General features: G+C 39.9%; 2 protein-coding genes across 4 annotated transcripts; one reads left to right on the top strand and one right to left on the bottom strand.

The window, feature by feature from the left end:
* The first annotated feature begins 513 nt into the window (after positions 1-513).
* Positions 514-8,514, top strand: LOC137892345 (cytochrome P450 3A30-like). Of its 2 annotated transcripts, none has more exons than XM_068737404.1 (14): positions 514-560; positions 959-1,052; positions 1,137-1,189; positions 2,342-2,441; positions 3,541-3,654; positions 3,761-3,849; positions 4,345-4,487; positions 4,589-4,716; positions 5,640-5,715; positions 5,842-6,002; positions 6,118-6,185; positions 6,766-6,924; positions 7,271-7,433; positions 7,565-8,514. In XM_068737404.1, the coding sequence occupies exons 1-14, from the start codon at positions 556-558 to the stop codon at positions 7,670-7,672; spliced, it is 1,461 nt and encodes a 486-aa protein (XP_068593505.1). In that variant the 5' UTR covers positions 514-555; the 3' UTR covers positions 7,673-8,514. The 2 variants fall into 2 exon arrangements, with proteins under 2 accessions (XP_068593505.1, XP_068593504.1); XM_068737403.1 differs by lacking the exon at positions 514-560 and adding an exon at positions 567-663.
* A 548-nt stretch (positions 8,515-9,062) lies between these two features.
* On the bottom strand, positions 9,063-12,676 carry gpank1 (G patch domain and ankyrin repeats 1). Of its 2 annotated transcripts, none has more exons than XM_068737406.1 (4): positions 11,686-12,676; positions 11,454-11,595; positions 11,287-11,359; positions 9,063-10,086 (listed from the first exon to the last, which is right to left on the bottom strand). In XM_068737406.1, exons 1-4 carry the CDS (start codon positions 12,136-12,138, stop codon positions 9,645-9,647), a joined length of 1,110 nt encoding a protein of 369 aa, XP_068593507.1. In that variant the 5' UTR covers positions 12,139-12,676; the 3' UTR covers positions 9,063-9,644. The 2 variants fall into 2 exon arrangements, with proteins under 2 accessions (XP_068593507.1, XP_068593506.1); XM_068737405.1 differs by having other exon boundaries at positions 11,287-11,362.
* Positions 12,677-13,604: the final 928 nt, after the last annotated feature.

The raw sequence follows: 13,604 nt of genomic DNA on the forward strand, positions 1-13,604 counted from the left end.
GTCATGTGAATCATTGACAGAAAGAGTCCAAGCAGCATTCCTAATTATCTGTGACTCTGCCATTTTGGGAGCTAAATTATTATATAGCTTGTGTTAAGAAAGATAGGACTCACGCAAAGTTCATGATAACAGCTTAAAGTAATATGTAATATATTCTTAATTTACTTCTAGATATTATTCTTGTATATCTCCTGCTACTTGTGATTCAAATGTTTCAGGAAAACAAGAAGTCACATACACAAGTCATTATAATTTATTCTTGGCTCCTCCTATATTTTCTGGTATAAGTGAACAAAATAAAACACCACACTTTTTCCTAAATGAATGTAGATACTTGTACTCAGGTGTGATATTGTCACAATGTGCTGACACAAAGACATGTCCAGGCAGGTCCAGGCTTATACTACATGTAGACGTCAGAAACTCAAGCAGTAGGCGTTACCTGTAATCAGAGATGTGTTATTGTCGCTGCGCAGGAGTAGAAGCGGCTATGTTCTTTGCAACACAGTGAAAAGAAGCCACACCTCACGGACATTCAGCCAGAGCTCAGTGCAAATGAGGTCAGTCCAACTTGGTTGAGCAAGAGAGAGCAATGGGCGAACTTCCATTCTTCTCAGTTGAAACATGGATTCTACTAATCACATGTATCTGCCTTTTTGTCATGTAAGGTTGATTTAAAAATAATAATAATAATTTGAACTTAAGGTGACATTACTGTCATATACGGTAGTCTAATGCGCTTGTGCATATACCGGGGTTTGTACGGGAGTTGGAGTTACGCATGTAAAGGAGACACACGGTGATCCATTAAAGACCAACTGAGCAAATTAAGAAGCCTCTATTGCATTGATTTACAATTACTGCACCAAATCACCCAAGTTTAGGCTTGAATGTTAAATGTTTGACTGACACAATGTGACTTTAAAAACATGATTTAATGCTTTGCTGTTCTTCACAGATATGGCAACTGGACTCATGGAATATTTGAGAAGTTGGGGATCCCAGGTCCCAAGCCCTACATTTACTGGGGCACAATTGGCAGGAACCACAAAGTAGGTTAATCTTTATACAACTTTTTTTTTACATTTAAATGAGTGAATGATCAGTGATGATGAATATGTATTCTCTGTTACAAGGTTTACTACGAGGATGACATCCTAAGTGCTAAGAAGTATGGGAGAGTATGGGGGTGAGTGTATAAAGCTTTTAACAGTGTAGGGCTACGGTCGAAAAGTCCTTTTTGCTTAAGAAGGTTCCTGAGTGAAATGACCAGCAAGTATCTAAGTGGCCGCCATGATGAGCGCTGTTAGAATTCTCTAAATGCTAAGGAAAGGTGCTTCAATGCTTTCTTTATTAGCTCCTTTAGCATAGGAAAAACTGGACCTCCCTTTACGAAAGGAAAGTAGATCATTCGGCCCCACAATTCTTTGCAGCGGCAACATTTAAAGTGACGCACTATTCGGCCGTCTATGAAAACAAACAATATGCTAACAATATGCTACAGGTTTAACAATTATACTCATAGTCATAAAGTAATGGGATTCATGTTGATGAATATAAATAGACTGTGACAATCCTTACTTTTATTTCATATGTATTTATTTACTTCGAACATGTGACAAATAAGTTTTAAAAAAAGAATATGAAATAAAATGAACAGTAAATATAGCCAACTGTCAATAAAGAAATTGTAATAATAATAAACAAGAAGCATCAGTGAAAAAACAAGCTAGGCCTATGATCGATTATTAAACTGTTAAAAAGCAAAAGATAAACAAACCGTTGAATCTACATTATTGCACAAAGGAAATATTGATATTGAACAGTTTCATTAATATTGCACGAGTGAATTGTCTGTTTCTACTGCAGTGCTGATCGTGAAGTGTGACAGCAGCAGGAAGGAAGGAGCTCCGGTTTCTCTCCTTCACACCACGAGTGAAGCAACCTCTCACGGAAGAAGTTGTTTATAAAGCCTGCATGCAATTGACTAACAGATTGTGTGTGGATATGTTTTAGTTGCGCTTTTTGTAGTCCTTCTTCGTTGTAGTTTCGCCATGACAGACCTACGTCAGTGACATCCGCCGTCGCATCATAATTATGTAGCTTAGTGAAAGTGTAGTCGGATTCTCCAAACACCTCGTTGTCTTTTCCTATCTCCTCATGAATTCTCCTTCACTAACACAAAAGTGGTTAGGAATAGACCTTAGGAGGTCATTTTTGGACTTTTCGACCGCAGCCTAGATATAAGAGCTGAGCCACGAGCTACCAATTATCATGTCGCTTTTTTGACAGCTTTTGACTGTTGAACCTCTCACTTGGTTGCTTATGTGTACATGTCCAGACTGTATGAGCTCAGGAGGCCCATGCTGGTTGTGATGGACCCTGACATGCTGAAAACCATCCTGGTGAAGGAGTGCTTCACTTACTTTACCAACCGGAGGGTGAGAAGAACTCACAGGATTAATAATGAATAGTAGAAAAGACTCTTCAAAGTAGTACAAGTTGTGAGAGTGTGTTTTTAAAATCACATTCAAGTACAGTCAAGTATTGGCAGGTCCTCGGTTAGAAGTTCTGAAATAAATGGCGACTGGCGGTAAATATTAAATGTCACTCTTGGATTTGCGTGCCAACAGTCCAGCAGAGTGCCATCCCCAGCTCAGCTAAAACATACCGTAAACCAATAATAATGCGGTATTTCAATTATTTATTACTTAATAAGAATAGTGTTTCCTAACTCCTCAATACTGTCCGACTCCCTTACCCGGTCTGTGGCATTCAGTGCCAATAACTGCCAATTAATTCCTATTGAAAATGTAAATCTTTAAAAATCTTCAAAACTAGAATTACCACCTCCGTCAACCAATCCACGTTTGTCCAAAATGTCATCACTTAATCATCTTATCCTATTAGACATTTGTGTGAAATTGTCAAAAATAGAAAATGAATTCTCGAGTTTTGGCCAAAAATGTATTTTCATTTTGTGAACCACATTTTGGGTCACAGTGAACCACCAAAAATGTGATCAGGGACTACAGATGAAAAATAACCTCTTGGCTAATGCTTGGCTTGGTGATGTCTTATTAATGTGCACTGTCCCCACCAAATACACCAACAAATAAATCAGTTCAAGCTCGAGTTCAGGTGGACATTTGTGCCAAATTTGAAAAAATTCCTTCCAGGCATTCCTAAGGTATGGCATTCAGGACAATACCGGGAATCGGGAATCGGACGGATGGACGGTAGGACAACCCGCAAACATAATGCTGCTGGCGGGGAGGCATAAAAAAAGGGTTGATTTCCCAAAGCAGCAAGAAATAAAGGAACATCACTTAGTGCAATAGTGTGGCTCCTTTAAGCATTTTGAACAGTCTTTGCACAACAATTAAGCACTATGGCACAGAGGAATGAATGATATATGAGGCTGTGGCTACACAGACAATACTGAGTTTCGTCAAGGGTACTACTATGAACAGCTTTTCCACAAATAAGTACAATTTTAAACCCACAAAAACATGTGTACTGACCACTTTGCCCCTTTAGAATGTACGTCTGAATGGAGAACTATATGACGCAGTGTCTGCAGCTGAGGACGATCAATGGAGACGGATTCGTAACATCCTCACATCCTCCTTCACCTCTGGTCATATAAAAGAGGTAAAAGTTGACAATTTTCTGAACTTCAACTCATATTTGGGTACATAATTGGTTAAATCTTCACTTTTTATGTGCTTCTGTAAATTTAGCATTTCCTTTGTCTCAGATGTTTAGCATCATGAAACATCATTCCAACAAACTGACAGCCAGCCTGCAGTCCAAGGCGCACAATAATGAAGTTATTACTGTAAAAGAGTGAGTAATACCATATGAATGGTTAATAACAGATTTTTTTATTTTTTTTTGCAACCTCATAGAGAACAGCAGCTTTTTAATGACAGAACACTACCCAACATGGCCACATGAAAACATGTGTAGATGACTTTCAGAGGTATTGGGAGGCAGATTTTGTTACCTTTGGATGGAGCCAGGCTAGCTGTATCCCTTTGTTTTCAGTCTTTGTGCTAAGCTAAGCTAACTGTAGCTTCATATTTACACTACAGACATAAATGAGTGGTATCAATCGAGGCAAATATGCTCTAAATCCTATTTTATTTATTTTGATATAGTATAACATGTCAATGTTTCAATTTATTTGTGCTTAGGTTTCCTCGGTGCGGTACCATTTCCTTTCCTTTGATTAAGAAATTATTTTTGTAAACATGACGTCACTGCATTGTCTGTAACAACGCAAACATGATAGAACCTGGTTTAAACTGATGGATGGTTCGTGTAATGTGTGTATTCCAGCTTCTTTGGCGCTTACACTATGGATGTGATGATGAGCTGTGCATTCAGTGTGGATGTGGACTCAATCAACAACCCCTCAAGTCCCCTCATCATCCATGCCTCCAAGTTGTTCAAAGTCCCCATATTTGTTTTCCTTCTCCAAGGTACATCACTGCTTTTCCATGACGCCTTTCTTTTCTTTATATGTAAAACAGCTTTGTTTAGTGACTAAAATCACAATTGTTAACAGCTGTTTTCTTCTCAGGGTTTTTCCCTGTACTTCTTCCTCTCTTGGAGCTGCTGGGTGTGTCCTTGTTCTCCAAGACCTCTACTGCTTTCTTTAAAACGCTTCTGGAGAAGATCAGAGCCGAGCGCAATGGGAGCACACACCAGGTCTGGACAACATACATGGGTGACTAGGGGTGGGCAATATGGATCAAATCTTCTATCGCAGTATGTATAAGCTTATGTCACGATAGATTTCCTTTGAATATCACAATAACGGGAAAATGTTCAGAAGTCCATTTTATGGTGGTTGTGGAGCTTTTAACCATATCACACAATCTTCATCTGCCCAGTTGTCCTGTAAACATACAGTAGATGACCACATGTTCATTTTTTTTCTATTTAAAGGAACAATGAGTAGGATTTTCCTAAAACAAAAGCAATATATAGACTCAAAGATAATGTCAATCATCACTTATGACCCACTAGTGTGGCAGTGTTTGTAGGAATGCTGCCCTCGCCTTGTTTTTTTCGTATTTTGATAGATAACCTCCCAGCCCACATTGACCCTTATTGACGCAAAGCACTCACCAAAGCACATGACCCCAACCACGCCCTGAACTCATGCTTCACTATACTTCATCTGTCCACAGATATAGTTCTGTGATCTGTAAAAAAGCATGCTACAGTAAGAGCTTAAGAGTCCTCTGCCATCACTGTCCTCAACAAACTGTAGCAATGACACTCTTGTGATTGTGTTGCGGCTGTTTTTATGAAAGCACCAGATCAGGCGCTAAATCCACCTCGAGGAGAGATTGTTTTGGCAACTGCTGTTTCAAAGGAAAACAAAAAACCTCACCATTTATTGATAGAGTAACAAGATGGGCATGATTTCGGTTTACTGTTCCAATGTAATAAACACAGAAATCCCGTGAATCCAAATATTCCCAAAAGTCCAGTGCTCATACATTTGCAACATGGAGCCAAATCACTGTCAACTCACGGTGCACAGTATGTTGTCACGCTGCACATCCGTACTCACAAATACACATGATGACAACGTGCGCACTAATTATCTGACCCTTTTTCAGAATTCGGGAGATTTCCTTCAACATATGATCAACTCTCAGACCGCTAATGAACCCAGTAAAGAAAAGCAGAATAAGGGTAATTACCCAGTGGTGTCACACACGTACAGAAGCACAAATGTACACTCGCACGTGTTCACACCGAAGGTTTTGACGCTTTCCTTTCATTTCCCTCCCTGTTCGTACATCTCGCCTGTCCTGACAGGCCTTACTGACCATGAGATCTTATCCCAAGCCACAATGTTTGTGATGGCTGGTTACGAGACGAGTGCCACCACCCTCGTTTTCTTGGCTTATAATTTGGCAAGAAATCCGGAAGTCATGAAGCGCCTGCAAGAGGAGATAGACTCCACTTTCCCTAATAAGGTAAACCAGAAGTTTTAGGTACAGACGTCATTCTCTGCATTTCATTTCATTGATGAAACTCCAGTATTTAAAATCTGAACTGTGTTTAATCAAACCGTGATTTGCAACTCTATAGGGTGCAGTCCAATACGAAGAGCTGATGCAGATGGAGTACCTAGACAGTGTTGTCAATGAGAGTCTGAGGTAATGAGCATTTTCTTGTGCTAGTTGGTGCTAACATGCTAACAATGAACAAATGTACATGCTAATGTTTAGCAGGCAATGCTCACCACATATTATAGCATGTTAGCATGCTAATTATATATTTGCTAATTAGCAATAACGTTTAAGAATAGCTGGGGTTGATGGGAATGCCATGATTTTAGCAGATGTTTGATCAAAAATCAAAGTACTGAAGAAAACAAAACATTTGACCTGATAATAGCTTTAAAAGAAAAGTCATGGGATCACCAAAATTATTAGAATTCACCCTCAGGGGGACATACATGTCTTCACCAAATTCCATGACAACCCATCCAATATTTGTCACGATATTTTAGTGTGGACCAGAACATTGCCATCCCTAGAATCATGCCAGTAAGAGTTGCAAAAAACAACAAGGGCCCAAGACGTACCCAGTCATTGAAACTATAGCAACATTCACAAGTACTAGGGCAACGAAAATAGTGTTTCAGGAATACACAATTGGGTACAAGTTTAAGTATTGAATATTTACTCTGATAAAGACATGCAGTATTTTAAAATAGTCTTGTTTTGTCGATAGGCTCTACCCTCCAGCTGGACGTACTGACCGAGTTGCAAAAGAAACGATCATGATCGGCGGAATCACAATCCCAAAGGACATGATAGTTTTGATTCCAATCTACGCTCTTCACCGCGACCCTGAGCTGTGGCCAGAACCCGAGGAGTTCAAACCTGACAGGTTACTACCACAGTGCACATGTGTGCTCTGTAAAGATGTGTATAGTATGTGTGTGTACTGTAAAACCTTACTCAAGGATTAAGTTGTAATAACTCACAAATTTCCGAGTAAAAATTATATATTTTTTGTTCACCCAAACAGCTTTGAACGTTTCATAATGACTTAATCACTTGTGTCAGTGTTACAATACATATGGGAATGATTTCTTATGCATGCATTACTAAAATGAAGTCATTTCATAATTGTGTTAATCTTTTGTAGAGTCCGTGAAATAAAAGGTGCGTAAATAAAATAAATAAATAAAATGACGTCTTATTTTCGTTGTTGCTGCATTGTTGTTTTGCAGGTTTAGTAAGCAGAACAAGCAGAGCATCAACCCGTACTCTTACCTGCCGTTTGGGAACGGGCCAAGGAACTGTTTGGGGATGCGATTTGCTCTGTTGTTGGTTAAACTGGCCTTGGTGGAAGTTTTGCAGAACTACAGCTTCTCCGTCTGCGGAGAGACAGAGGTGATTATATTTAAAAACATTCTTAGGTGGACATGTAAAAACAATCATGGAGACGATAAGACACTTGACAAGCGGGATTTGTCAGAAGAGCGATCGCACGTTTTGATTTAGTGAATTTGTCCATTCCACAGATCCCTTTGACGATGGATCCTAAAAGCCTTGTTGGACCCCTCAATCCAATCAAACTAAAGGTGGGGACGCGTTCAATCACCTCAGGAAATGTGGACACGTCCAACTAGGATGTAACCAAAGAGAGAAGGCTGAACTATCCTCAAAATGTAACTGAAAATGCTTGTTAAAGTTTATTACTATAACTTTTCTATCTGTACCAGAAGTTTGTAATCTGACCTGAATCCAAACAGACACAGTGATCGTCAATCATGTTGAGTTTTGAACAAGAACACGACGGTTTTGAATATCAAAACACTAATGAATAACGTTTTAGGTAATGATCCAAATATGTTGCCTTCCAAATTTGTTGAATATCAGAAGAAACGATGATGAGATTAGATGAAAAAGGTCAAAATTGTGGGAAATTGCAGATGTCAAGAAGACACGAGGACATGAATAATCTAATGAATATGTTTTAGTGTTATATCAAAGTGATTGTATCATAGTTGTGTAGCATAATCAATAAACTGAATTTTTTTTTAAAACGCCTGTAATGGTAATTTTTTACGTAGTATATATTTCTACTCAGTATATTGTATTCATGCAGAAGTCATTTTGCTCTGGACTTTGTTGAACTTCACCGTGTCTCTGTTGTGCAAAATAATAATTCTCTCTTGCGTGTTCACATAGATAACTAACTGTGTTGTATGAGAATGTTCCATGCCAAGGCCGTTGGGCTGCTTGTTTTGGTTGCTGGTCATTTGTTTTCACTTGTTGTTCCATCAGTCTGAGACCAAAAGTCTGAGACCGAGATGTCTGTAACGTCGGCCATCGGCCCCCACCTTTGCTCGTTCTGTATAAAGAAAGCTTGTTCACTTTTTTCTTGGTTCTTCTTCCTCACTGAGACTGAACGCACTCTGTTGTGATGATTGAACCTTCTCTGCGCAGAGAATAAATACTTAAAAGACAACCTGGTTTTTGGTATTATGTATTTCAGCATTAGAAGACTCATGCAAAGCGGGTATAGGATTTTTTTTCCACCACACGCCATAAAGGACAACACCCCATGAGTACATGGAAACAAGCAGAGACCAGTGAACCAACCCCGAGGCTATTCTAGCTGTTAAGTGACACTGCTCATTACTGAGCCACCTGACACACACACACACACACACACAGGGTAAACAACTAGTTAAAGAGTAACAGAACAGAATCCAAAGATGACCGGAAAAACACACACTAATCAAATAATGCAACAGCGTCTAGAAATACTTTGATAAATTATCAGTTTGCCACGACTTTATGTGATGACTCAGTTGTATGAAGTTGAACTTTGTTTCTTTCAGCCTTTCCTCATTAAATTATCTGCAGCGAGGGTTGAAAAGGACAATGGGTGTTGAGTCTTGTACACACTGTAAAGCCCCTTGAATAAAACTGACTGCATTATATAATGGTTTTTTTCTATGATTTCATTGTCCATGGAGGAGCCAAATCAACACCGCCATGGAACACCGAAAACACCGATCAACAGTATTTATTAGCGGACCTTTGGATTGGAGTACACTACATATGTAAAAAAAAAAAGATTGAACTTGTGATTAAAAGTTGATACTGACATTGGGAGATAAAGCTCATTGGGGGAGTTGCCCAACAGTCTTGAATGGCCACCTGGCAAGAACATGTATGGCATGTTTTACTCGGCCAAATGTGAGGAAGCGATAACACAGCAGAGATATACTCATATGGCAGATATGCACAAGCATGTGACTCAAAGACACATCAACAGCATTACTGCAGCCACTCATTGTCATAGATCTGAACCATGACCAGGGTTCAACCATATTTGGTCACGCAGAGATTTAATCACATCAATGCCACATTTGGTCATTGCACAATCTGATTCCATATGTGAACACAGTATCAGCTTTGAGATAGTCATGGTATATTCATATTTCTCCCAGCAGCTTTACAAACACCTGCCAAGTGAAAAGTAGACAAAAAGCAGATACAAATTGTCTTCCTAATAGATCCATCTAACGTTTTAGAGGAGTGTTGAGAGAGAGAGAGAGAGGCTTGAGGAGAAGTCCCTGTGAGCAGCTGTCAAAGGTAAAAAGAGGCACGGAAATCCCTTTCCCAGCTCTTATCTTGTTGCTCCTTTCTCCTACTGTCTTCTTTCCTCTGTCCTTTCCCTCCTCTCTCCTCTTTCACCTTAGATGGTGCTTTCACTGCGTCACAATCCCTGGGTTGGAAGTGAGTCACTTTGGCTCTCTTCACGTGTCCAAAGCCAAGGCCTGTCTGGTCTCTCTTCAGCACGGTTGGCACCGGCTGTTGAGGCCCCTCTCCCTCCGGCCCCAGTCCTGAACCCGGTTTCCAGCCACAACGAACCATCATCTTGTAGCTGTTGCTGGAGGGGGGGAGGCAGTAGTAGGGTGTGGGCGGAGCCCGCCGCAGACTGAACTGATGGAGAGTGGAGGACAGATGCGATGACAGGCTGCTGCTGTACTCGTTAGAACACACAGCACACCACTGAGCCGGGGGGGCACTGGGGACAACCAGAAGAAGAGACGACGTTAGTGAGAGGAGAAATATTAAAAAGGAACAGATTCACAGTTTTAAAGTCCATCTGAAAACAACAGTGAGGTGCAGAAATCAACACAGTGTTTGTTTGCTGCAAAGATTCCTTCTTAATGCGCTTCTGATGTCAGTGATGTTGTTCTGTGTAAACAATATACTGAAGGTAAGCTACTGCGAGGCTTCAGCAGTTTGAGTTCTTAGTCTGAAAGTCCCTCTTTGTATTTTGGTGGACAGTGGTTCCCTGCTGTAATAGAAGAACAGCAACAAAAAAAAAAAAAGAGGGAAATTTGTACAAAAACGGTTGTAACTTTTGAAGGTATCCACTAGACTTGTCTAATTTACCTTTTGAATACATTTTTATATACTCAAAGCAAACGGTATGCGTACAAAATACGGCAGATTTTCCAGTGAGCTGTTGACGCACATATCTCCCACAATGCAATGCACAAAGGACACGGAAGAGCTGCTCAGCTGGAAAGTTTTAAACAAACATTGGGTAGTGGTGAAACCACTATTTATATCGGTGAAACAACTAAAAAAGAAGACTATTAAAACAGTATACTATGACGATTAGTATGTAGTGTATACTGTGTAGAATCTGTATGCAGTATGCTTTTGGGAAACAGCTTGTGACTGACATCGCTATCACTCTTCATTTTGTTGCCGGGTGTGGCTAATTACACCTCTATCATTCGTATTGCTACATGAAGTCCTGTGACCATGTTGTTCTCATCATAGCCCCACCCACCTGAGTCAACCTGGGCAGAGGTGAAATAACTGCCTTTGTAATAAGTGTCTTTGTTCTTTCACCGGTGATTTATTCTATCAAATTAAATGTTTTGTCAAACCAGTTTCCTTGTTACTCGCGCTTCCAGTCAAATATTCACAAGCTAGGTCATGTCTTCAACTTTTGTGTCAGCTGATAAGTATACAGATATACCGATATATTTGACCCATTTCATTCTAACTAAAAACCAGATGTTTCAGCAGAAATCCGATATTCGTCTGGCTCTTATATGTTGGTTTACTATTTTGTGTATTGCTGTGGTGGACAGAGGGGCCTGCTGGTTTCAAATGAATAGATGAGACGGGGTTTGGCGAGTTTTAACACACAAAGTGGAATTTGGTCAATGTGGTTTACACTGTATACAACTGAGAGTGTGCTGACCTGTAATCAGATTGTGTGTCTCTCTGTGTACTTCTCCCAAAGCTCTCCAACTCCTCCAAAACCTCATTGTGTCCTGCTAGAGGAAAAAAGAAGAAGGAGAAGAAGGAGATATGAATGAGTACAAAACAAACAGAGACATTTTGAGTTTTCAAAAAAGATTTGCATACCTTCCAGCGCCAGGTCTTTGGCATCCCTGCCCCGTGTGTCCACCACTCCGACCCAGGCCGCCCCGCGTCGCAGCAGCAGCCTCACTGCAGCTCTCTGTCCTGACCAGCTTGCACACATCACCGCTGTCCAGAAGTAAGTATCCTGGAATGGAAACAATCAGGATTTGAAACAAATAAAATTTAAAAAAAAATTAAAAAAAATGAAAACACATTGAGCTGTAAAGCATTGTACCTGGACGTTGATGTCAACCCCTTTTGAGAGAAGGTCTTTGAGGGCAGAGATGTCCCCTTCGTGGGCACAACGCAGCAACCTGAGCCCCAGGAGCTCCATGGTGCTTTCTGAGATGCTCGCCTGTCTTCTTGGGACCCTTTCAGCACTAATCCCACTTTGACCGACATGTTCTGTTTGACCCTGCTGCATCTCTGCAGCCGCGACTCTCCTCCTCGCTCTTCTACTGGACTCTCTGATCCTCTGTTTAGTCTGATGCTCTCTGCCACAATCTTTCCTACTATGTGCTCTTCTCCTTGATACATCTTGCCCTTTATCATCTTTCATTAAATTCTCATAGAACTGCCTGACTTCTTCCCCATTAAGTGCACTGCTCGTTTTAGAGCTCGATAGTTCGGTTGCTTCGATGCTGAAAAGATCCTGCCCGCTGGCAGGAGTAAAGCCTAAAGCAGCCATGAAGAGTGGTGTAGCTTCAGCAAGTTGGAAGCTTATCCAGCTCACTGTTACTTCAATGAAAGTCAGAATAATAGTATCTGTAGCAAACTGTCGGTCAATGGTGTCACACGAGTCCAGTGATGTTATTACAGTAAACTATGTAACGTTACTAAGCTAGTAGCTAGGTTGCTTATTTTAAACATCCGTCTACACATTACATTTAACCAAATACACTTTACAGTGAGTCAATGGATCTCTCAGAGTAATACAACGGTTAACATCTACCTTTGTAGCCATAAAAAAAGAAGTTAACGTTAGCTAGCATACGTGTGAGCTAACATGGTTAGCGATCTTAAGCCTAGCATTAGCATTCGCTTTTAGACACATACAAACATGCTAATTCAAGATGCGCGACGGCTCTTTATTCCGTAGTATTACCCAACATTACGTCGCTTTAAAAACGTTATCCAGGTCACGTCTACTAGTAACATAACTGACTAATTCCTTTACTATTACAAATCTACTTCTCTTCAAGCTAACGTTAACCTAGCCTGTTATCCCTCTTTCTTCTTCTTTGTAAACAGAGCATCGTATGTAACGATGAGTACTGCCACCTACCGGACAGGGTGTTGCTTTTTTTCTGTTGGACACAGTGGCGTGGAGGAGTTCTACCCTGCGTTAAAGTGCATTAGTATTATCAGATAAATATGCTTAAAACAACGAAAGTAAAAGTACTCGTTATTAAGAATACCATACTGTCAAAATATAACTATGTTATGAAAAAGTATTCTTCTTAAAAAGTATCAATAACACAGTGTAGAGTACTACCATAAACTGCAGCGTACCACATAGACAAAGACCGAGCTTTGCTTTCCAAGTCTTACTTAAGTGAAAGACAATAAGTATTATTGTTAAGTGTTATGTTAAATGTACTTAAAGTATGAACAGTTATACTACAGAACTTCTGCCAATATTAAATTATTATATTTTTTATTATTGGGTTATTATTACAAATGTATTTCATGTACGCTCCATTTTAATGTCCCATCTGGTCAAGGTGGAACTAATTGCAGCTTCTTTATATACTGTTTGGTAGTTTAATCCATATTAATGCATCATATTTAACATGGTCATCTTATGTTTTGTATTTAAAATGTCAAAGTAACTGGTAACTACAGCCGTCAAACAAATATAGTACAATATTAACCTCTGAAGTGTAGAAAGTTGTTTATAGTTACTTCCTCCACCCCCTGTTACTGCAGAATAGACCTTCACAGCAGACTTGTGTTACTAGTAACACTAACAATGGCTTTGTTCTATTCAGGTATCCCAGTAAGTCATGACAGTGAGCCAGCATGCACACTACCAGGACCCTGTCTCTCATAGTAATAATGTGTCTAAGACGCATACATGTTCATGCATATTACAGATTATATTATATCATATAGTCCTATTTCAGATGTTTCACTGATACAAGTCAGAACAGA

This window comes from Cebidichthys violaceus, unplaced genomic scaffold (genome assembly GCF_023349555.1).
Source record: "Cebidichthys violaceus isolate CVI_PGR_0920_01 unplaced genomic scaffold, fCebVio1.0.p SCAF_79, whole genome shotgun sequence".
NCBI lineage: Eukaryota > Metazoa > Chordata > Actinopteri > Perciformes > Stichaeidae > Cebidichthys > Cebidichthys violaceus.

Coding starts and splice junctions, on each gene's coding strand:
- LOC137892345 (XM_068737403.1), top strand. CDS start 593: ATGGGCGAACTTCCATTCTTCTCAGTTGAAACATGGATTCTACTAATC. Junction 3,655..3,760: donor CCTCTGGTCATATAAAAGAG/GTAAAAGTTGAC, acceptor CCTTTGTCTCAG/ATGTTTAGCATCATGAAACA. Junction 5,716..5,841: donor TAAAGAAAAGCAGAATAAGG/GTAATTACCCAG, acceptor CTGTCCTGACAG/GCCTTACTGACCATGAGATC.
- gpank1 (XM_068737405.1), bottom strand. CDS start 12,138: ATGGCTGCTTTAGGCTTTACTCCTGCCAGCGGGCAGGATCTTTTCAGC. Junction 11,363..11,453: donor CAAAGACCTGGCGCTGGAAG/GTATGCAAATCT, acceptor TTTTTCCTCTAG/CAGGACACAATGAGGTTTTG. Junction 10,087..11,286: donor GACACACAATCTGATTACAG/GTCAGCACACTC, acceptor GGTTGTCCCCAG/TGCCCCCCCGGCTCAGTGGT.